Genomic DNA, 25642 nt, shown 5'->3' on the forward strand with positions numbered 1-25642 from the left:
GAGAGAGAGAGAGAGAGACCACACCTCCTGACAGAATCACATTTTCCCTTTTGTCAGAAATTCTCTTATATCTGTTTTCAGATCACATCATATTTCTTTGTTAAAAAAAAAAATTGGTGACATACAAGTTGAGTCAGAGTGTTCAAATTTGTACCCATCTCTGAAAACTTTGCCAAGTCAGAGCTTGTTAGGTTGTTGTTCTTTTTTCTGACAGTCCCCACTTTAGCCATGAGTTACTATTTCTATTTGTTCTTGCTCCAAATATCATTAAAAGGAAGATGAGAAAAATTGTAAAACTACACCTTAGAAGAAAAGAATTTCGTATTTTGTTGCTCTTTCTCCCTCTCTCCTTTAGTTTTCTGCTCTTCTATATTAGGATCTATTTCCTGGGATGGAATCTTGACAGACTGAAAGGTAAAGTCTGGTCTACCTGCCTCTCCCACTTGACTTTTCTTATAATAATAACGTAATTCTAAAGACAGAGGACATAGAGGTGTTGAATTTCAGCTGGTGAAGTTCACCAGTCACATTGTAAGAAAGGCAGTTTGATGATGTTGGCAATAGTGAAACATATTTATCTAAGAAAACTGTTCTTGAGGTTTCCTCAGCTTTGCCTTGATATTGATGTCATGCTATGCCCTTCGCACTTTAGAAGAGTGTTTTGAGTTTCTATATCCTGTTTAACTTCTTTGGATGACCTGGCAAGGAGATATTACTCTCTGGAATCTCTAGAAAGATGGTCTGAAATCTGATTAGATTCTTACAAAGGAAGATAATGACCCGGAAGCCATGATTAATAGACTGGGTCTCCCAACTGGTAGTTACTCCCCCATGATCAATCTCTCCTGAAATAAAAAGGATGCTTTCATGAGTACATTGTGTGTTTGTCCAAGCCAAGCTTTTCCAAGATAACATTTTGGATAGTCTACAAAGCTGCTATTTCTGTAACTGCACAGCATGTAGAAGGAATGAAGGCATTAACATGGGAATGGGGAAGTGTTTTCATAGGTTTCTCTAAAATGAAGAGAACTTTTCAACTTTCTAGAATCTGATCAGGCTGGTTGGCTCCCTGTTCCTCTCTATGCTATGCTTTCTCTCATACCTTTGGAATGCTACCTTTTCTTATTCATTTTTACCCCATTTCCACAATGTAAATTAAGGGCCATCTCTTCTATGAAGCTGTTTACCAAGACAGTATATTGGTGGGCTATATCCTGTCCTCATCTGAGGTCTCTCCACATTTGGAGGATTGGGTTTTCTTTGAGGTGTCACTTTTTAGGAAGTACATTGATTAGCTCTTGAGTATCTTGAGGAAGGTGACCAGAATGGAGAGAGGAATATAGATAATGTCATTGGAGAATCAATTGAAGGAACAAAGGATATTGAACTTGACTTGGGAGGGGGGGGCCTGATGGCCCCTTCCCAGTATTTGAAAAGCCATCGTGTGCAGGAACAGTTAAACTTTTCTGTGTGACCCTAGAGGGTAGAACCTGGAACGATGGTTCTGCAAAAATAAATCCCGGTATAATGAGATCTGTCAAAGTCTGAATGTTTGGAACTATCTGAAAGTGGAGTGACTTGCTTGAAACAATAGAACTAATTTGGAAACATGTTTTACACAATTGCATAAATATAACCTATATCAAATTGTTAACCATTTTAGGAAGAGGACAGGAGAAGGAGAGAGAAAAAATTGGAGCTCAAAATTTTGTATTAATGACTCTTAAAAAATTGTCTTTACATATAATTGAAAAAAATACAATAAAAAAAGCTAGTCAGGTCCTCAAACAGTCTGGAGACAAGAGACCCAAGTCTTGTTATAGATTCCATTTATCCTTACCTAGCATTGGATACTGATTGCTAATCTTACTATTCACTTTCTATACCATACAATTTAGTACTTTATCCACCTGTGATTTCATTGGTATATTCATACCAATATTCATCTCCTGTCCACCTATCCAGTGCTGGAAGATCTGGGTTCAAATCGAGCCTCAGATACTTGATAGTTATGGCATTTCAACTTTCATGGCATTGATTCCTCATTTGTAAAATAAAGGGCTTCATCTTGATGACCTTAAGGGCCCTTCTAGCTCTAAATTATGCTCTCAGCACTTTGTGGGATGGAGAATTATGATGGCGGGAAATTTATCTTATGGCATGACTTTCTGAACATACACAGTCCTTGGAAAAATCTATCAGGGTGGGATTCTAGCTGGGGTGATCAGAACTTAATGGACCAGATGGCATTTTGAGTGGGTATTAATGGAAGGGTAGGATTTTACTGGTTAGAACTGAGGTTGACATTGAGGAGACATTCCAGGAATGATTTCGAGAAAGGCCTGGAGACAAGAAAACTAACAGGTGTGGCCAGATGAATAATCCTAAAGGACAGGTTTGTCCTTGTTACTCCCTTGCTCAAGAAACTCTTGAAGCTCCCTCTTGCCTTTAGGATAAAAGACAGAACTCTTCTCTTTGGCTTTGAAAGCTCCTCAGAGTTTGACTCCAGGCTTATTACATGTTACATATTACTCTCCTTCAGTCTCCCAACATTCCAGCCCAACTTGCCTGGTGGCTGTATCTTAGACACATTATCTATATTGCAATGACTCTTTCATGTCCTCAAAATATCTCAGACTTTATGATTCTTACCACTTATTCCATCAGTTAATCAACCAATGAATACTTGAGTATTGATGACTTGCTTAACATTGTTAGTCACCTGGTGGAAGAGGAATGAAGGGCAAAGAAATCCCGGTCTTCAAAGCTCTGCTTCATTCCTGTCTCTTATAGGAAGCCCAGCCTGGGCCAGGAATTTCTTTGTATCTACTTTGGATAAATTTTGTATTTCATGTCCTTTGTTCATGCTGTTTTCTCCCAATAGAATGTCTACTCCCACAAGTACTGTTTCTTCTTAGCCTTTGTATCAGAACTGAACACGATGATTGGAGCGGTAGATACTTAATAGGTTTTATTGATCAAAATATTTAAGAGGACGGTGAAGGGTCCATAGCATTGTAAACTCAAACAAGCAGGGGAAGTGACCTGCCCAGAATCACCGAGGATCTGGGATTTGAACTCAGATCCCCCTCTGGCTCTAAATCCCACATGCCTTTGACTAGAACATTGTTTTAGTTTTTCAAAGTGGCCAACCAACTCAAACTCATTAAGCACCTCTTAGGTGAAGATTATTCTACCAGAATATAAGGATCCTGTCTAATATTTCTTTTTTGCCCCTCTCCCACCAAGGGCCTTGCAGAGTCATAAACATTCAGCTATTTTATTGGTTGATTAACTGGGAAACAAGAATTTGGTAGAATTATAAAGCTTTTTGAATTTTTTTATTCATCCCACTGACTTTTTTTAAACTTCACTTTATTTTTTGTAAAATTTCTAAGTTCTGAATTGTCTCCCTCTGAGCCTCCTCTCCACTCTGCATTAGAGAAGCCACCAATTGAGACAGAGTAATAGATAGATGGATGAATATATGTGTGCGTATGTTTGTTTACATCTATGTATATTTAATATGTCCTATCTATACCATGCCATTTATCAGTTCTTTCTCTGAAGGGGAGACCAGTCAAAATGGAAACAACTGCTAGAAGTTAACCAACTTGTTCCCTCAAAGTTATTATAAAGATGTGGAGGAAATTTTGCAGATAATTCTGTAACTTCTAGTCTTTATTTCCGTTTTGATTGGCTCATTCCAAAGGAGTCCTGTCTAGCAGCCACAAACACCCCCTCCCAAAAAAAAAAGAGTGGGGAAACAAAAAAAGTACTCCATTCACACTAGAAGAGTCCACACCCAATCCTTGGTATTTCCATTTCTTTTTTGTCTTGAAACCATGATGTAGCATTAGATTCATATTGTCCAGTTTAAGTCCCCTCATTTTACTGAGAAGCAACCTGAAATGGACATCAATAAAGTGATTTGCCTCAGATAATAAAGAATAGTTGTAGGATTAGAATCCATGACTTCTGACTCATAGTCCAATTTTCTTTCTATGACACCATGCTCCTTTACCACCCATTTTCTTTTATAATCTTCCTAGCCCATGATAGAATAAATTGTGAGGGGAAAAAAATGCCTTCATCTTCTTGCATTTTTCCTCTTCTTTCTCCTTTTTTGGAAATGTTCTTCAAATTAGGTCTTTATAAGTTCATGGTCAGGTCTTTTAAAGAAACCAGGCTTATTAACAAGGGTCTATGAGGGGAAAGGGAGTCCTAGTTAGAATAGAAAGAAGTTATATTTCTATAAAGTGTTATAATTTTATGCTTTCAATGCCTTGGGTCTCCCTCCCTCTTACAGAAAGACCCCGTGTGTCTCTCTCTGCTCTGGGCCAATCCAGCTTGGAGTAACTACTGTACTGAATTCAAATGAGAACTGGGTCATGCCTTTCTACTAACCAAATTGCACCCAAATTGAACATACGGGGGGCGTCAATACAGACAATAATGGAGCCCTTTATGTCTAAGTGAAATATACAGATATATTATCCTCTGTGAATGTAGTCCATAATAGTCTAATTGTATTTTGTCCTCCTCAGGGTGACTGTGTATTCAGCAACAATGAGCTAGCATATAAAATATGCATCCCTAGCCATCTACCCCGGTAAAGGTTTCAATAACAAGGCTGAAGATGGTTTTTAAATGTAAATTATGAAGATGAGATAAATAGCAGTCAGTGTCTTTTATAATTATCAACAAGGCTTAGAGTCTTCCTGTTTGATTTGAATTAATTCTTTTTTTCAGCCTGGGTCCTGCTCATCTATTCACATATTTGATGTTCTGAGATCATTTCTTCAGGAAACCCCTGAGCAGGTGTTCAAATCATTCATGACCTCTAGAATTCTGTTAATGACCCCTCAAAACAATGGCGTGAAAGCATTCTCCGCATGTCAGAATCCAGAGATAGCTCAGTTGGCTTATTTTTTTTTAAAGGTTTTCTCATTCCTCTTTCGAAAGAGAAGAGAAACCTTGTCTCAGCACCATCTCTTGGAGAAGTAGCTGTGGTGAAAGAGAATTCACAACTTGCACAGGCAGCCCTGGTCCAATAGGTCAGCTGGGCAAAGTGTCTTTTTAAAAATGGCTCTTTAAAGGGGAGGAGAAAGAAAGGATGCTTTTAACTTTTCCTTCCAGGCAAGGGGGTCGCTGGGTGCTGAGTCAGGTAACAAATGAGGCTCTTTTAGTATCTAGGATGGTTGCTTAGACAACAGTGAGAGGATATTTCTGTGTGATGGTTTTTCCTCCAGATCTACACTTCCCCCCATCAGTTTTTTCTTTTGAAAATGACTAATGTTAGACTTTTTTGTTTTTTTTAAACCAATAAAGAAATGGCTTTTTTTCTGGAAACAGATTGACCTTTTCGGTCCTACATATTCATTCATCCCACCTAGGTTCTGCTGTAAGCATTGTATGTTCAGGGCATTGTGGCAGCTACAAATAGATACAAGTGAATAGCTCCTGTCCTCTAAGAGCTTATATCTGGTGGTGGTGGTGGTGGGAGGGTTGGCAGCTAGGTGGGTACAGTGGATAGAACACTGGTCCTGCAGTCAAGAAGACCAGAGTTCAAATCCAGCCTTGGACACATAATACTTAACTAGCTTAGGCAAGTCACTTAACCCTATTGCTTTGCAAAAAAAAAAAAAAAAAGGAGCTACCCAAGCAAGGGAAAGAAAATAGGATCCTAGATTTTTGGGGACCTCTTGTTCTCCTTCTATTTTATAGATGAGTGGGACTAAATCTCATAGAAGTTATGACTTGACCAAGGTCACACCATCAGTAAGCATGAGAGGTACAGTTTGAATCTAGGTCTTTTGACTCCAGTTACACCATATGATACTGGTTCCTATTGGTAATGAATAAATGCTACCCTAGGTCATGATAGACATGATTGTATGGGAGATCTTTGCCTTTACTTTTTAGCCTGTTCTGGAAGATAGGATTTAACTGTAAGATGATGCAATTGGAAATGTTCCAGACCCCCCAGGAGATGGGGGTCTCTTCATAGTTGGCTATTTCAAAGATTTCAAAGTTCAGACAACTACTTCAGAGCATTTTCTGTGGCTGGTCAACACTCTCAGTGGCTGGAGATTAATTGAATTCCCAGGCTCAGCTGAATCACTTTTTATCACAAACCCAATTTCATTGTTGGCCAGGAAAATACCAAAAACATATAAAAATGCTTTTCACTGAAAGCCTTTCGGCAGAGCCCTGTCACTGTATTGCCCAGCTCCTTTGTTGGGAATTGAGAGGCAGCCAGCTCTAGGAAACAAACCTGAATTTCCAATTTCAGAAGTTGGATTTGAATTCTAGACCTGAAATGGCATAGTGGTGTGATCTTGGATATGCTGTTTTACTTTCCTGGGCCTCAGTTTCCCTTTCTGTAAAAGAAAGTTGTTGTTCTGGTTGACCTCTGAGTTCCTTTCTAACTCAACTCCTGCTCCTCTTTTTCTTCTCTGACCCTCTCCCCCCCCTTCTCTCCTTCCTCCTCTTTCTTTCCAACTTGGCTTTATAAAATATTATGACTTCTCCTTGGGTGGTTTTTCCTTCTCTGATAATGGGCATATAATTAGGGATGACATAAATAGTAGATGGCAGATTTCTTTAATCTCTTAAGATTTGTTAATCTTACTATATGTCAACAAACACGACTTGGTCTTTTCTTTACCTAATGTCTATATTGGGAGTTCAGAACATTTTCCTGGAGAAGGGCTGAGTGTAACAAGATGGCGGGTTTTGCCTAGTGAAGTAGGAAGGAGGAGCAGAGAGAATCAGACAAAGTTAGTTAATCTCCAGTTTTTGGTAAACAAGATGACTGTTTTCTCCCCCTCAGCAGATGCTTTGGGGAACGCATAAATGATTGCAGAAATTACCTTAGTTTTTCTATAATACTAAGTAGGATTTTTCGTAGACTGGAAGCTCAAAGGGACCTTACAAACCATTGAGTTCAAGCTCCTATAGATGAAGAAACTGAGTTTCAGGGAGGTTGATTTGTCCAGGGTTGGGTGGGAATAGAAAGCAGCAGAGATAAGGCACATTGACTTGTGTGTTTGAAGGAAGATATTGCTTCCTCACGAAATGAACATCTTTGGAAGGTCTTTGGCCCAGCTAAGCCTGAAGAATAGCAGACCGTCCATCCTTTACATCATATTGAAGGGATGGCTTCTATTTCTGTTCTAGGAAGAAGCATTGATTGGCTCTCAACAAAGGCTGATGATATTCCTATATTATCCTAGCACTTGAAAAGAGTTGGGGGGCAACTTGACCAGTCTTATAAGAACAAGACAAATCTTAATAGCAATGGATGGGAGGAGGAAAGCCAGTGACATTTCCAGACAGGAGAATGGAGTCATTCTTGCCAAAAATTAAATTCCCCCCCTTCACTACTTTTCAAAATTGGAGAGTAATAGAGTCATATGACGGAGATAAATTCATGAAAAATTCCTGAAGGGTAGTAGGGACAGCTATATCTAGGTTCCTGGAGGAATCGTGGAAGTTGGCACATGAAAATCTGGAACCAAAAAAAAACCTGGACTCACATATTATATTATCATGGCTGATTAATTGAAGCCTGCACTTCATGGACTTCCAACAAATGTTTATTGGGAGCTTGCCCTGTAGCTATGTGTTAGGTATTGCAGGGACACAAATGATTAATTCCCCAACTCTGCCTTCAAGGAGTTGACTTTCTAGGAGTCCTACAGCCAGTAGATTCTGTTATTGTTGCTGCCTTATGTCTTGGATTTGAATCCAGCAGAGATCTTAAGTAATTGAACCCAACCTCTTCATTTTACAGATGAAGAAACTGAGGCTAGATAAAACTGGGTAGCTTGCCCGTATTTTTATAGAAAGTAAATATCAGAGGCAGGATTTGAACCCAGTTCCTCCTAATTCTGTGCATCATATTTTGATTTACTATGTAGGATTAATTTACTATTAGGATTAAAAGCACATTGTAACTAGCACATATAGTCCATCTAACAGTCTTTTTAAGGGTATCCCTTAGATATCCATTCTCTGTTTGAATGTCTCTCTCTCTCTCTCTCTCTCTCTCTCTCTCTCTCTCTCTCTCATTTTTCGGCAAGGTAATGGGGTTAAATGATTTGCCCAAGGTCACACAGCTAAGCAGCTAAGTCTTAGGCTGCATTTGAACTCAGGTTCTCTTGACTCCAGTTCCAGTGCTCTATCCATTGCAGCATCTAGCTGCCCTGCTTGCATGCTTCTAGAGATAGGAAGCTCCCTACCTTGTAGGTCATCTCATTGGATAGTGCTTCTCCTGAGTTAGAATCTGCCTTCTGGTAACTTCTACCATTACTCGTATTTTTTTTTTTTTAGGTTTTTGCAAGGCAAATGGAGGTAAGTGGCTTGCCCAAGGCCATGAACCCAGGTACTCCTGACTCCAGGGTCAGTGCTTTATCCACTGCGCCACCTAGCCGCCCCCATTACTCGTATCTTTACCTCCTCTAGAGAGAAATGGAATGAATCCAGTCCCTCTTGTAGGTGCCTACTTTGGACATATTTGGGGGCAGTGAATCTCAGCTTCCCTTGCCTCTGTGGCACCTCTTTGATGGCAGAGCCAGCAATAAGGCATTGTATTAGATGACTGGTGTCCCCCCTTCTAGGAAGAACTGACATTTTTGGTAGCGCTCTAAGATTTACAAAGTACTCTGTTCCCTACAACTCACTGAGATAGGTGGTTTAAGTATTATTGCCTCCATTTAACAAATGAAAAACCAGCCATTTTTGAAGTTAAGTGACTTACCTCTGGTCACTAGGAAACGAATAGGTGTGCAAGGCAGATCTGGTCTTTTTTTTGTCTCCATCCAATGCTCGCTTTCATGTGCTCTGCAGCCTCTGGCTAGAAGTACAAAGGTGACCAACTGCGGTTGAAAATTGGCTCTTGTTTTGTTCCTGAGATTTTGAATTTCTTGTACACAGAATTTTTACAAACTGAAGAGCCTTTGATTGAAGCCTGAATCATTTACCCTGGCAGAATATATCAATAATATCGGGAAAAACTAGAACTTAAAATACAAAGTGCTCCTGAGTAATCCGATCCAGGATAATTACATTATTAAATAAAGCTGTTGGTCTCACATTATTCCACTGGCATCGAGCACATCAGGATAATGACTTGAGCTGTGTAGAATGAACAGAGCAGACATGGGAGACAAGAGGGAGCATGTCTAAATCATATGTTTATATTTAAGTGGAGGTTACACAAAACACAAAAGATTGACTTGGTTTCTACATGAAAGCTTCCGAAATAGCCTTAATATACCTCTGCCATTAGCTAGCAGAGCAAAGACTCCAGGGCTGCTCATTGAAATTTTGATTCCTGTGTGCCAGAGCCCCTCAGACCCATGAGGTAATCCAAAGAGATTGGATTGGACTCAAGGCTTCCTCTAGGACTTCAGAGGAACGGAGATTTAAAGCCGAAAAGAAACTTTGGTGTCATCTTGTCCAACTCCTCTGTTTCCTGTGGTTCACCAGCCCCCCTCTGTTCTGGATCAAACAGACAGAGTTCAAACCTGGGGTCTACTTCCAAAATGTCTCTTTTTGGCTCATACTGCCCCTCACCAGAATTTGCTCTTGGGACATAGCTTGGGTTTCCTCAGATATGGCAAAAACAAAAACAAAAAAGAAAAAAACCCCAAACAAAAAAAAAAGTCCTCACATACTATAAAAACATTCAAGGTAATTTATACACATATAGCTATGCACCCATTTATGTATATTGAGTCCAGGATAGCCTTTATTTCACAGCCCTCACCCAAATAAAGATGACACAATGGACTAATAGGAGACTATAGATATTCTCTTTATTCTCCTGCTTTCCCTAAGTTCCTAAAGACCTCTAGAATAACTTCTTTCTGGTTTGGTTGCCCCCTGAGAGGGAACTGAACCTAGAATTGCCAGTGGTAATTCTGATCTTGTACATACATTATTCCTCCCCACCTATCCTGAAATAATTGACTTAGTGAGAACCTACCTTTAATTTAGAAAATATTAAGCTGTCAATGAAAGGGAGGAGATCCCTTTGTTTAGCTCTGGGAGGGAGGGCAGGAGTCCAAGGGGAATGGATAGTGATGAGGTTGCTTAACTTCTAGAATATTAACCCCAGAACTGTATTGTTATACACTGTAATTTGTTTGTTCCTCTAAATACTACCTTAAATACTATTGGGGTTGATAGTCATATCGGAGGGCTTGGGGGAACTCTACCAGTCTGGGCATCTCTCTCTCTCCAAACTTGAAATGGTGTAGAGATCAATATTCAGTTGAATAACATTTTTTCTGCTATGTTCGTGTACACAAAGAGGATGATATGAGTATTGATGTATTTTTTCTTTGTCATTCTACTCTAAGCTCATCAAATATGGTATCATGAAAAGCATGTTGGATTTGAGTCTGAGGACCTGTGCTTGTATTCTAACTCTGCAGTTTATTATTTTGAGACTTAATCACAAGTCAGCATCTCTGGGTCTCAGTATTAACACCTGTAAAAAGAGGAAGTTAGGGACAGCTAGGTGGCGCAGTGGATAGAACACTCACTGGCCCTGGAGTCAGGAGGACCTGAGTTCAAATTTGACCTCAGACACACAATAATTGCCTAGCTGTGTGACCTTGGGCAAGTCACTTAACCACACTGCCTCTCAAAAACAAACAAAAAAAAGAGGAAGTTAGACTAGATAGGGCCAGAGATCAAAACTTAGATCTTCCAGTTTTAGAAGATTTAGAACTTAAGAATTCTAAATCTCCCTTTTACTTATGATTCGGGCATTCCTTTATTTGATCCCTACTACAGAGTAAAAATAAAATGAGACCCAGAGAGGCTAAGTGTCTTGCCCAGGGTCACACAGTAGCAGACCCAGGACTTGAATCCAGGGCTTTGACACCACCTACTCAAGTGCAGTGGGCTCATTGCCATCTCCTTGGGCCACAAGATGATCACTGTTTTGACCACAGCAATTCACAAAGACTCACTTCTAAGTTATAGAGGGTTTGAGATCTGCATTGACAGAGTGACTACCCACAAAGACAACTTAGAACCTTTTCTTAATGTAGTATAGAATCTATTAATTTGCATAGTAAGGCCAAGAGTCATAAACCTGGTGAGTGGGAGCTGTGAAAATGACTTTGTTTGAGTCATTCCTCAATGAGGAAGTCTGTTAAAAGAAAGTTCTCAAAAGAAGAATTACAAGTTGTGAAAAAATAAAAAGTTTTCCAAATCACTAAAAAGAAAAATGCAAATTAAAATAAATCTGAGAAAATTAGCAAAGATGACAAAAGATAGATATAGTGAATGTCCAAGTTATCTGTGGAAAGACAGGTATTCTAATACGTTGTTGTTGGTGGAGTTGTGAATTGGTCCAATTATTCTGGAAATAAATTTGGAATCATGGGAAGAAAATGATTAGAATGTTTGTACCCTTGACCCAGAAATCCCATTGGTAGGCATATCCCTAGAAGAAATCACAAATGGGTGGGAGGGGAATGATCCTATAGATAGCAAAATATTTACAAATATTTACAGCACCTTTTGTAGTAGCCAAGAATTATAAATACAATAGTCACTCAATGATTGGTGGATCATTAAACAAATTGTGATAAATGAATAGTACCATTCCAGTGAAAATAACAAATATGAAGAATACAAAGAAGGTTGGGATGCACTTGGAAATAAAGATGACTTATATAAAAAACAAAAAATTCCAATAATTTTTTTTAAAAAGAAAATCACCTTGTCTACCGTGTCCAGAAGTATGCAGTATAAACCTAGTGAAGGTTTGTTGCAAATGTTTATGTGTTTGTGAGTGTGTGTTTGTGTGGAGGGGGCTGTGTTTTTTTTATTTTTTGAGGGGCCTGGCTCGTCAAAGAGTCAAAACTAATGGTGGATTCATTGACTGTATACATATTTGTCTTTTGAACAACCCTGGATGTGAGCGTTTAGACTAGTTTTATTTGAAGAACAAGAGTATGGTCATCCTTCTAGCTTTGAAGTTCATCCTGGGGTTAGTTGAATCTGCAGAGCGGCCTTACCCTTGGCTGGCATTACCATCCTCACAAAGATTGACTGAACAGGAACTGATTTTTTGGGGGATCCTTCTCTATCCGAAGTTTTCCCCTTTCATATCAGATCTTCAGAAGCTGAGCTTAGTGATCCTTGGGTCCCTAGGATAGTTTGTTGGTTCTGGTAAGAAAAAAAAGGGAAGAGTTCCGTCATGGGATTGTTGGTTAATCGGACAATTTTTTAAGTGTTGGTAGTTGGCAGGTGGTATTTTTCTTGTGGTGGAAGCAGGATGTGGAGTGGATGAAATTAGGCATTATTTTACATTAGCATGATTTTATGTCTTTAGGAACATAAAATAGTTATTGGAATTACTTTTTTGATATGCAAATACAGTTGGCCATGATGTGAATGATTGTCTTATACTCAACACCTAAACCAACACCAAGCCTACTCATATAATTAAATGCTGTATGTGGATGAGGGTCTGACTCTTTAGCTGACTACCTATACTTGCTGTATGTTTCAGGGAGCTAACAGGTATTGGACCTCATTTAGCTCTGAGGGGTTGAGCCCTTTCAAATTGGGACAGCTGCCTAGGAAAAAGGAAGATCGACTCTACCTCCTTTTGACTCTGGATGCTTTGCACATGACTGTGAGGCTCATTATAAGTGTCTGGCTGGCTTATACCCAACTGACTGTCATTTTTCCATATGTGAAATTATCTCAGTGATGTCTTCTATCTCTCAAATGTTATCGTTAGGTAGAGTTGAAAGGCAGGTCTGGTCCTTATTGTGTTTCCGTAAGTTCTGTAAGAACTACGAGTTCACTGCTTCTATGGGGAAGTTAAAAGAGACAAGGAATCGTGATGTGTAGAGCTGCCAGCGACTTCAGGGGTAATCTAGACCCTCTAAACTGTTCATCTCCATCATGGATTAAATTTTGTAAATTTTAGGGACTAAACAACCCCTTTAAGGTATTCTGGGCTGTATTTTTGTATCATTTCAGTTGTGTCTGGCTCTCGGTGACCCCATTTGGGATTTTCTTGGCAAAATTATTAGATGGTTTGTCATTTCCTTTTCCAGTTCATTTTATAGATGAGGAAACTGAGGCAGTAAGGTCTGAGATCAGATTTGAACTCAGATTCTCCTAACCCCAGGACCTCATCGCCCTGTTATTGTATATTGTCTAGATGTTCTCTATCACTGAGGTTCATTGATTGATCTAAAGCCACATAGTTAACCAAAGGACAATGGAGAGGCAAATGCTATGCATGAATACATTTTGTCAATTAGTTTTGTGACAGAAAGGAAGTAGCTGCTGATCCCTTCCCCACTCCACATCCCACCCTGAGACTACTTCCCATCTACTCTGCATTTAGCTTGTTTGTGTGTGTGTGTGTGTGTGTGTGTGTGTGTGTGTGTGTATTATCTAGCAATTTATAGTTCCCCCATGAGATTGTGAGGTCATTTCTGCCTCTCTGTGTAGCCAGTGTCCAGGATAGTGCTTGAAAAATATTAAATACTTAATAAATATATTTTGATTGACTAAGATCATCAGAGTTATATAACTGGAAAGGCAAGTGGGCCAGTCATGTAGCTACAGGAAGAGATGACCAACTGATAGATTAGCCATGATGGTCCATTCAACACATTCTGGAGGGTGGCTAGGTGGTGCAGTAGATGGAACACCGGCCCTGGAGTCAGGAGGACCTGAGTTCAAATCCGGCCTCAGACACTTAGTAATTACCTAGCTGTGTGGCCTTGGGCAAGTCACTTTAGACACAGTGCCTTGCAAAAAACCAAAAAAAATAAATAAATAAAGACAGTCTGGGAAATTGTTTGGTTTTTTTTAAATAATTAATTGTTATTCAAATGCATTTGAATGTAATTGGTCTCCTTTGTATTCCAAATATTTTGTTTGATGCATTTAAAAATATTATTCTAAGAAGGGGCTCTTAGGCTTTAGGACACTACCAAATACACACATATATGACTCAAATAGGAAGAAGATTCCTAGGATAAAGGAAGTCCTCACTTAGAGATTTACAGGAAGACACAGACAAGAATCACAGAAATTGGGAAGGCTTTTATATTCATGTTAAAGAGATCACAGAGGCATCAAGGTATTATGCAGACCATTAGTAGGTGGAAACAGGAACTGAGTTTGGTTCTCCAGACTCTCATTCAAGTGCTCTTTCCCCTACGTTGGTGTGTATCTCTTTTGGAGACGAGAATTTTGTCCCACCAAGAGAATAGTCTTTCTCAAATGGAGAATAAAATGTATGAAAAGACAAAGTGGAGTGGATCTCTGTCTCTGTTGGAGGGCCTTGGATGTCAAGCAGTGAAATGTTGACTTGCTGTAAGTCAATAAGAAATCTTTAGATTATTTAATAGCACATATTATGATAAAGTGTTTTAAACTTAATCATTAGTGGGCAAAAATAGTGTAGACTGACTAAGGAGCCCATCTCAGTAAAAAATTGCAGTTACCCAGATATCCCAGGGTATAGACTTGGTTAGGCTATATAGGCAAAGGGACCCATACTAGGAAACCTCCAATGAACAGCACTTGATGATCAGTGGTATCTGAGAGGCAAAGGAAAAGAGTGAGGCAGAGATATTCCAGGGGTTTTGAGTCTGGAAGTGCCATTGCATATGGTGAAGGTGGAAAAGTGGAGATTGTTTACGGAAGAGAGATGAGTTTGATTTTAGATCTGTTGAGTGTTGGAAGTACTCTGCCCTATAATCTGCTGAAGGACCATCCTTTAGGACTTTGTGCTCAACCCAGGGATTTTTTAAACTCCTGGATGGGGATAGGACAACAAATTGGTTTTGGGCCTGACCTGCCTGGGCCATTTACCACATGTATCCAGCACCTGGGAAGTACTCCATGGGGAGTGAAACCTTTTGTTATTATAGTTCCCCTGATGATACATAATGTTCATACGATAACAATGGAAGAATGGGAAGGGAGAGTGAATGCTGATTGACAGAGAGTGAAAGACTGAACAAAGACCACTTAGTTACTGAGGCTTGAAAGAAGAGAAAATTCAATGGCTGATGAAACAAAGCAGGAAAAAGATCAATGCCAAAAGGCATGATTCCCCAGAGACAACAAGGTGGAACAACTGTGGTCTTGGGATTGGGAACACCCAGTCCAAATCCCACCTTGGCCATTTCCTATCTCGACGAGACCCTTGGCAAGTTGATGAGTGATCTAGTCCCTCATCTTCTTCATTCTAAAAAGTTGGAAGTTGATGCTGGCCTCTTTTTTTTTCTTACATGTGGACACCCCATTTCTGGCCTGAATGTTTTCACTGACTAGCCATCTTACACCCTCAAACTCTCTTCCTCCTCATCTCTACCTCTTGGTGTCCTTTGAGTCTTGGCTAAAATTCTACCTTTCTTGAGTCACCTTAATGCTGATCCTTTCGATTTTTTCCAGGCTGTACCTGGTGGATGAGGTTGTTCCCATTCCTCCTCTTCCCATGGAGCAGAGATTTTTAATTTTGGTTTTGCTTTTTCTTTGCATCCCCATTCAATGCTTTTAACAGTTCCTTGCACATGGTAGGCATTTAGCAAGTTCTTGGCTAGATGGCTTCTAAAATCCCTTCCGCCTTCTTGTTCTTGTCTCTTGTCATTTCTGTGAAGTCATCAGCATCCATCTCTCTGCTGAGATAGTCCTCCACTGAACACCTCACTGTCCTCATGAAAGTTCCTGTATCATTTTTCTCCTTAGATTAAATCACCATAAGAGAGGGGAGCCTTCTGAATTCTCCATTATCCTAGTAACATCCTTGCCTCATTACTGATTTTTACCTTTTCCAGAAGACCAAAATGGATCTAATTACTCTAAATTATATGTTTGTAGATCATTGGAAATATGAGCTAAACTATAGGCACATTTTAGAGGAATGCTGGGAACTAGAGATCGAGCATTAGGAATCAATCACGGGTGTGATGACTGTGGTCATCAAAGACACACAGAAATGATATTTTTGAAGAGATGAGTGTAGGGAGGAAAGAGCTGAGGGTCAAAGACAGTGTCAAGAATAGATAAAGAAGGAAAAAGGAGATCAAAGAAATGAAACAAGAAATGATCCAGGAGATGGAAAAATTTCATTTGAATTCAAAAATTAATTGCCTACCATGTTGGCCCCTGAGGATAGATAGAAAGACAAGAATGAAAGCATTTCTGCTAACTGAGGGGATGAGGAAGAGGGTCAGTAGATACAGCAAATACACAACTAAATAAATGCAAAGTTATAAATTATTAAAAAAAAGTAATACAGAAAATTTCATAAGGGAGGGAACACCAACTGGAGAGGAAGAATCTGAAGATGAGGTTTGCGTCCTAGGAGAAAGTATCTGTGTTTGGGAAGGAAATTGGGACTTTGTGAGCCAAATTAAAGAGGGAAGGCATTTTAAACATTGGAGGCCATTTGTGTAAAGATATTGGGATGGGTGATGGAATGTTAGATTAAAATGAAAGTTCACGAGAGGCCAGTTTGATCAGAATGGAGAGTTTGTGATCAAGAATAATGAGAAATAAGATTAGGAAGGTAATGAGAGCCATATTGTATGTGGAAGGTTTCATATGCCAGGCTGAGCCTTTTGCAGTTTATCTTAGAAGTAGGAGGCACCACTGAAAAATTTTAAGAGAGAGGTATGATCATATCTGTGTGTTGGAAGTGTCAGTTTGACAACTATATTGAGGATGGATTGGAGACAGGAACAAAATCAAAGCAGGAAGTCCAATGAGGAGTTTTTCTGTCAGCAGGCCAAATGAACGATTAGAGGCCTAAATTTAAAAAAAAAGTTGCAAGAAGAGGATGGATGGTAAAGACTTTCTGAAAGTAGGATTTGACTTCTGATTGGCTCTGGGAGATATGGGAGAGGAAAGGGTCAATATTTAACTCTAAGTTTGTAAACTTGGGTCACTGGAAGGATGATGGGACCTCAATAGAAATAGAAAAGTTGAGAGAAAGGATGAATTTTGAGGAAAATGTAATGAGTTATAGTTTGGATATATTTAATTTGAGATAATATTGGCCATCCCTTTGGAGATGTACAGTCTGCAATTGGCAATGAGATAATGATGGAGGGAGGGGGATGGAAGTCTTTAATGAGCTCACCAAGGAAGAACCTGAATAGTAGGGATTCATAACCTGACATTTGTCTTCTTTAAGATTGCTTTGATAACTATGTTTTAATACAGTTTCTTTTCTATGTATTTTTAAGATGAATTTAAAAACTTTATTCTTTGGTGATAAACTTTATCAGACTGCTGGCAAGGTTGGGGTGCAGGTCCATGACACAAAGATTAAGAGTCTCTGTTGAAGTGGGAGAGAGAAAAAAAAGAGAAGAGAGCCCAGAATTGAATTCTGGAGGTGAGCCAGTCAGGGGGGATTAAGTATGATGAACTGACAGAAGGGGACCAAGCAGTAACGGTCAGCCAGGTAGAAGGAAAAACAAGAGGGAGCAGCTTAGAGGAGCTGGAGGAGAGATGTCCAGAAGGAGGGAGGTGTTGCCTCTCTGTTGAAGAATGGTCAAGTAGAATGAAATTGAGGAAGGTGTCATTGGATTTAGCACTTGGGATTGTTGCTGACCATGGAGGAAGCAGCTTCAGCTGAGAGGAGAAGATTGTTAGGCATTGAGAAGTGAGGACCAACACAGTGAAAGATGATGGACCTAAAGAGTTTCAGGAGGGCCATGATGCTCAGCATTGCTGCTGAGGGGCGGAAAAAAAGTCTGTTGGATACAGCATGTTATACTGATAGGAGTATTGAACTAGGAAGCCAGGGCTGTAGGTTCTGGTCCCAGTTCTGCCACTGGATATTTAGGAAACCTGGGGCAAATGACCTTAGTCTTATCTCTGAAAGGAAGCCATTGAACCAAATGGATGATATCTAAGTGCCCTTCAAGCTCTTAAGATTCTGATTCTGTGATTTGGTTAGAAGGACTGTAGTTATTGCTCCTTACTTTTGCCTCTTGGAAGCCTTGGTTATACATACATATATATATATATATATGTATATATATGTGTATATATATGTGTGTGTGTGTGTGTGTGTGTGTGTGTGTATATGTAGATATATATATAGATATGTAGATATATATGTATTTGTATATTTACTCTCTGGATAGAATGTAAACTCCTTGAGGGCAGGTGCTGTTCGACATTTTGTCATTGTATCACTAATCAACAGTTCTGCCACATAGTAGGACTGTTCATTGATGGATTGCTAGCTAAGGAGAAAGTCAATATGGTATATTGGATAGAGAGTTGGTCTCCATATCATAAAGATTTGGATTCAAGTCCTTTTCTTCAGCTTTCCCCTACCAGAACTCTAGACTCTGCCCCTGGAATATTGGAAGATGATAAGTAAACTTTTGCCTCAATTTGCCCATAACTAGACCTACAGGTCACTTCTCAGTCACTATTTCCAAAGGATGGCCCTGCACATGAATCCTTCAACTTTCCTTTGAAGCTGCCTTCTACCTGGGAATCCTGAAGGGCAGCTATTGTCTTGCTTGTTTGTAGCACTTAACTGTCACATAGAAAATGTGCCTACCTTCCTTTCTTCCTTCTTTCTTTCCTTTCCTTTCTTTTTCTTCCCTCCTTCCCTCACTCCCTCCCTCATTCTCTCCTTCCTCTCTTCCTTCCTTCCTCTCTCTCCCTTTTGTCCTTCTTTCTTTTCCTTTCCTTTCCTTTTCTTTGAAACTTCCTTTCCTTTCTTTTCTCTCCCTCCTTCCCTTCTTCCTCCCTCCCTCCTTTCCTTTCTTCCTTCTTTCATATGGGAATAACAATGCCATCTATAATATATGCTGTATATATTATAATATAATACATAACACATAATATAATAATCTACAGTATTTTCATGAGGTTCAAATATATTCAGAACTCTCATCTTCTTTAGGAAATTGTCCTAACCTCCCAATTTCTGTCTTCCTTCTTTTAATTATTTTGTATATATCCTATATATAGTTCATTTTGTGTGTATCTACATGTGTGTGTGTGTGTGTGTGTATGTGTGTGTGTGTGTGTATGTGTGTGTGTGTTTGGATGTTGTCTCCCCTTTAGACTGTAAGCCCCTTGAGAGCAGGACCTGTCTTTTGTTCCTTTTTTGTATCCCTAGCTCTTAACACTGTGACTGCACTTAATGGTTTACTGATCCACTGAAATAAGCTCTAGAGTTAGAAAGGAGCTTGAGTCCAATTCCCTCAATTTACAGAGGAGGAAATTGAGGCCTAGAATTTGAATCCAAGTCTTCTGATCCCAAAGTCAGGAAAGAACTTTCTGTTCATGTGTGTGAAAAGATTGGGTCTAGTCCCTTAGATTTAATTACTAAGGAATTATACATCTAGGAATAGCCAGATGAGGAGACTCCCTCTACCAATTCAACTCAGTCCCTTTTTGTCAACTTTTAGTCTCCAACAAGTGCTTGGGTCACTGATAGATTAACCCATCTACTAAGTAATAGTCAGTTAGTCAACAAGCAAATTATTTAAGGGTTTACTATGTGCTTGTGTGAGATTTTAGGATAAACTCTAGTGCTGTAAAGAAAAGCAAAAATAGAGTCTGGGATGTGTTAGAGGTAAGACTTGAACCCAAGTCTCCTTGACTTTGATGGCCTAACTTTCTATCTCTATGCACTTTTATTTACTCTCTCTTTCTGTCTCTCTCTGTCTTCTCTCCCTCCCCCCCGCCCCGTCCATCTATACCTCTGTGCCCAGGTGTACTCGTGTCTTCATATATTTTCCATGTTTGCTGGCCACTACTTCATTCCAGGCCTTAGCACATCTCCTCGGTGGAACAGTGCCGCTGACTTCTTCCCGTCCCCTTTGTATTGTCCTCAGGTACACCAGCAATATTTGTCTAGGGCTAATACCGGTGTGCTGAGGACTAATGTAATTGTATGATGAGTGTGCTCAGATTCTTTTCCTGGAGTTTCATCCTCACCAAGGGACTGGAAGAGTATTAAGAACCTGAGTCAGCGCTTGCCTTTGTGGCTCAGAATAATAAAAATGAACTTGCAATTTGGGTCTGAAAAATAATGTCTCCTGGGACTTCACATGTATATATGTATGTATGTATGTGTAGGTGTATATGTGTGTATGAGGGATGCTTTTTTTTCTCTTTGTTTTCCTCTTCACATGTCCTCCTTTCCTTCTAAATTCTGGCATCAAACAATGTGGTTGGGCTAGTTTCTCTGAATCCACAGTGAGATAGACTAATGATTTCACAATTTAACCATACTTGGGTTTAAAGTTGCCTGCAGTTGGATGTAGGAGACCCAGAGATCTCTGAGTTGAATCTTGAAAAATGAGCTTATTCACCAATGACAGAAGAAAGCCTACATTTTCCCTTGGTTAATAAATGATTTGTTTGGCTTGCTTTGTATACCAGCCAGAGCTAGTCAGACCATTTCTTGGAAAGTATCTGAAGCAACTGGTAATTGAAATGATAATCATTTGATCATACCAGAGCTATTTGAAAATAACACTTATCCCCAAACATGTCTGATCTGGGGAGCCATATTTTATGGCAACTGATGCTACAGAACATTTTTCTAATATTGAGGGTGATATATTGTGAGACTTCATTATCTGCTCGTGCATTCTAAACAAGGCTTCCACAGTGTTCTGTCCAAGAACTGTGAAGTCGGCTTTGATGCACCACCCAGTCTGAATTTTTATTCTGCCATTTAATAATCACCATGTAATAGCAATGAAATGCACGGCAACTACAGATCTTTTATTTCAAGAGGATGGTGTCATGAAATTGGATGAAATCATCCGTTGAAATTCTCCTTTATAGTATGCCCCATTGTTTACAAAGTATTGAAAAATGTTCATAAACAGAAGATAAAAACACCGTTTCCATTGTCTCCCATTTAGCGGAAGTTCATATTTAATAGCGATAAGGAAAGGGATTCCATTACGAAAGTTTATTTTTTTTTTTCAAGCACACGAACATGCATTTCATTTCTGATGAAATATTTATTGTTTTGTTGCAGTGTAATAGACACTGTGCTCAAAAATCGGTTTGGAATCGAATGAGGAAAAATAAAATTTGACATCTTTTTTCTAAAGCTAGGACTCCATATTGTGGTAAGCTTATCTCAATAACCTTTTGTTTGTTTGCTTCCTATTGAGTAATATATGTGTGTGTAAATGTGTTTAAAGGGTGGGGAAAGGCAGAATCAACTCTGCCTTTTGTTTAACAATCTAGAGACATCTTTCTGTTGTGTGGAAAAAATGTTGATAGCAGAGATATCACAGGCTCTAAAGGGTTTCACAGTTCTAGCTTTCTTCTGAAATGGGAAATGGAAAGAAGTTAGAGAAGTCAGTTCAAGTTGAAATGTCGCATGTTTCAAATATTTAAGTTAAGAACCGAGAGTTTATCTTCTGAAGTCCTTCCCAACTCATCTTTCTAGGAGGGGGGTCTGTTCCATGCAGAGAGAGATTTATTAACTTACTTTATACATTCTGAGTGAGAAGAGTTGATTGTTTCCTGGAAGCAATTAGATATACTTAAAATTCAAATGCATTTTCCATAGGAGAGACTAAGTTTAAATTGCTTTTCTTAGAATTGTAGGCTTCCCCTCCCCCCATTAAAAAAAATCAGTTCATTTCTCAACTTACAAAGATTTTAAGAAACATGAGAATGTGTAAGTTTTGTTCGGTGGGAAAAACATAACATTTATGGAGTATTTCTTTTGGGATTACATCACAGTTTTATTTAATTTTTAGGACAAAAGTTAAATTCAATATTTGTGTATAAGCCAAGGGAAAATGTACCATAAACATAGGAATTTTCTGGTGAGTCAGAGTTCCAAGAATCCCAGATTTACTTAGTCCATTTATATGAGGACTGGCTAACCATTAGTCATCTAGCCCTCCTTTTTTTACATTTGTAGTTAATTGCACCTAAAATGCTAGCTTTCACTCCAGGCTTTGACTCCACTGAATAATTGACACTAAGAATTGCCATTTGGGTTATTACCTTGGTATTCTTGGGTATTTTTGATCCTATACATTTTTACCTAAGTCAGCAACTAATAGTGTCATTGAAAGGTCATAAAAATAAAATGAGTTATTGAATGTTCTTTGATACAGAAGGGAAAGCCACACATATACATAGGACACACACATGCACACATCCCCCCACATATACAGATCCACCCCAAATATGGTCTTCAAGTCCTTAAAAAGTTTACTCAGTTCAAATGATAAGTCGGCTAGGACTGTTCTGTTCCATGCACTCTGGACTTGCAAATTATATTTTGGTTTCTTCTTTGACAATTCCTTTTAGGATGAAGTTATCGCAGTTTCCGAAAAGGTCATTGTGAAGCTTGAAGACCTGGTCAAGTGGGCACATTCAGATTTCTCCAAGTGGAAGTGTGGTCTCCGGGCTGGACCAGTAAAACTTGAAGAATTGAGCAAGAATGGACAGAAGGAAGCTTTGCTCAAATACAGACAGTCAACCTTGAATAGTGGACTCAACTTCAAAGATGTCTTAAAGGAAAAGGCAGATCTTGGTAAATAGAGCATCCTTTCCTAAATATGTTGATGGGAGGTGGTGGTGATTTGTATGTTTGTGGGGTCTAATTTTTTTTAAGGGACTGTGCAGTAAGATGTGAGGTCTCCAACTGTCACACTGGGACACGTGTATTTCCCAAGGTCTGAATATTGATCCTGAACAGAAATGGATAAAAGAACACCTTGCTGATAACGTATCCTACTGTGTCCAATTGTGTCCCTCCTATAGAGGCCTCCGAGATAAGAAATCTTAGATTATAAATTGGGGGTGGGGGGGAATTTTGGAGATCACCTATAGTAGTACAAGGGTTTTTAACTTTTGTGCCTTAGGAAACCTTTGGCAGTCTAATGATACCTATGGACCTTTTCTCAGAATAATGTTGTGTGTGGTTTTTTAATTCATAATTGAATTAAGTGGTAAATTTCTGTTAGGGGTTAATGAAAATAAAGATAAAACTTTTTTTTCTATCCAGGGTCACAGACCTCCTAAAATATATCTCTATACATATCCATATTCATATCCAAATCTATCGATAGACCTTTTTGGTGTCTACAGACTTTAGATTAAAAGCCTCCGATCTAGTCTTTACCAGAAGGTTCTATAACTTTTCTAATCTCATGCAGCTAGTGAGTAGACAAGACAGAATTTAAACTTAGTTCCATTGATTTAGAGCTTGGAAGTTGAATGATCACCTCAGGGTCACATAGCAAATGCATGGAAGAAATGGGACCTGACTCCAAATCTTCCTAACTCCAAGGCTGGAGTTACCTACGCTTTTTAATGCATTATATTCATAATCCTTCAGTGTTAATAATAATCTCCATTCTCTGAAGAGATGCCTTCTTCATTCAGAACTTGTTTTTCCAGTTCTTTGCAATTACGTGTATTATTGCAAACCTTTTTAGATTTGATTTTATTTGACATTTTATATTTGATTCTTCTTTGTGTTGAGTGGTCCACTGTCTGCTGGAAGGCACTGAAGTCTTCATCTTTCAGGTATATGGAAAGTCCAACATATTCACAAATTTGTATACATACTGGTATGGGACATTATTAAACTGGTATTTTTCCTTCCAAAGTTACAGAGTGGTTGTCTCTTGACTGGGCATCCCTCTATTTTGATTTTTAACTTTAAAACTGCCAAGGATATTATGGCCCATTATCCTTCTCACATTGGGTGACTTGTGAATTAGACTGTGATTTTGACTCAACAGTGCAGTTTCACTACCATTGTTCTGTGTTTCCCTTAAAGCTAAAAATCTTTTTTATTTTTTTGGTTACTTTTTTTTCCTTTTTCCTGTGTGATGGAATATTCTGTTACTAACAAACAGAGCAGCAGGAAGCCCCTGGGAGACAGGAGGATATGTAGCTGGTACTTCATAAGGAAGCCGATGCATTTTTATACCATTGTTGATTCTTAATCGAGGTATTATGAATGGAAACAAACAAAAAAAATCAACCCTTCAACTGAAGCAGATAGTTTAGTGTTTTTATTCTTTAATTTTCATTTTTTTTTTAAAAAAATTCATTTCTTTGCTATTTGGAACATTTTCCAAAGAGCCATGCCTAGCTATTTAAAATGTCTTACTCTTTTGATTTAGGGCACTTTTGAACATAAGAGCAGGAGCTTAATCAATGTTTCTTTAGGAATTTGGACTCTGGATTAGCCTAGAATATCTCCATTTGACCTGACCTACAGTTTAGTCCAAAGAAAGATAAAACAAAGACCAGAAAAGCTGGTTAGGAATCTGTCTTCCAGTGGGTGGCAAGTCACTATAACTCAAAACTAATTATTTTTTAGCAGAATGTCCTTTCAGGATAGAATTCGGAGACTTGAAATTCCACTCAGTTGGTAGAGCTGTGGGGAATTCAAGACATCAGTTTTGTAATTGGAATGCACACTGTGTTGTAATAATGTGTAAAGAGAAACAAAACCTTTCCTTAATGTAATGAGTTTCCTTTTATCTCTCTGATCTGTGGTTTACAAGTCTACATTGTCTGGATTTCTATGGAGGAGAGCACTGGTGTCATCTGCTGGTCACCTAGTCCTGGCCCCAGACCTTTAGAAAGCTAGTCTAGCTATTTTTTCCCTTTCCTGGGTGAAACTTCAAATTATTTGTTGTCTGCTCTTTTCTTGGCATGCAATGATTTTCTTATCAACTTTTCTCCTGGCCTCTCTGAAAACATCTCTGATCCCACATTGTTAATGGCACTTCATATACTTACTAGGTCTTTCCTTGGTGGACCCTTTCTAACTCCCCATTGTTCTTACCAAAGAGAGGAGTTGAACTGTGTATGATTACTTAAGACCCTTTCTTTTTCCTTCTGCCAGAAGGAAGTAAAATGGAAACTTCTCACCTTTTCTGGGGATAGAGGAAAACCCCAGAGTGTTTTCTTTAATTACTAAATCATTTCGTCCTGATTAAAAAAAATAAATAAATGAATCCATTGCCCTTTAAGGAATGGATTTCTTTTAAGGCATCCAAGTCTAATTAAAGAACCCAGGTTGTTCACTTAGGTAGAACAAGTTCCCTTTAATCCTAGTGCCTCACTTCTTGTGTCTTTCTGAATAGGAAAAACAAGAGGGTTCTTACAAATGTCTCTGCCAACCAGTTTCTACTCCGCAAAGAGTAGCTCCCATTGACTGTTCTCATTCAGATGACAACAGGTATCCTTCTCACCTGCTCCCTCCTTCCTACCATTCCTTTTGGATAATAGTTGCCTGGGTATGTGTTGGAATGTTTTAAACCTCTGGAGTTTTCATTCAAAATCCTATCATGACTGGTGAAGAGAACGGAGCCAAACACTGAGCCCGGCTCTTTAGAGAGCAAGAGCCTAGGTCTCCCTTATCCCTTTGCTGCCTCTTTTTGCTTCTTTTTCCCAGAGTCCAGAACAGAATCAGACTGAGATTTGACTTGGTGAGTTGCCTTTTCTTCCCTCCTTTCTGACTCTTTCATTCAGAGTTTAAAAAAAATAAAGAAAAATAACAATATGTAAAAATAGAATGGCTGAGGAATGTATTATTCATAAGCGTAATGAATACAAGAACCTGTTTTTCTAGAAGAATCGGGCTGATTAA

General features: G+C 38.9%; 1 protein-coding gene across 1 annotated transcript in view; it reads left to right on the top strand.

Annotated features, from left to right (window-relative positions):
- ARID5B (AT-rich interaction domain 5B) overlaps positions 1-25642 on the top strand; it is a 206354-nt gene that overhangs the window by 11347 nt on the left and 169365 nt on the right. The window contains exon 3 of the mRNA XM_074232334.1: positions 22336-22561. Coding sequence (XP_074088435.1) covers positions 22336-22561 — 226 coding nt within the window. The remainder of the gene's footprint in view (positions 1-22335; positions 22562-25642) is intronic.

The sequence above is a fragment of the Macrotis lagotis genome, chromosome 4 (assembly GCF_037893015.1).
Source record: "Macrotis lagotis isolate mMagLag1 chromosome 4, bilby.v1.9.chrom.fasta, whole genome shotgun sequence".
Taxonomy (NCBI): Eukaryota; Metazoa; Chordata; class Mammalia; order Peramelemorphia; family Peramelidae; genus Macrotis; species Macrotis lagotis.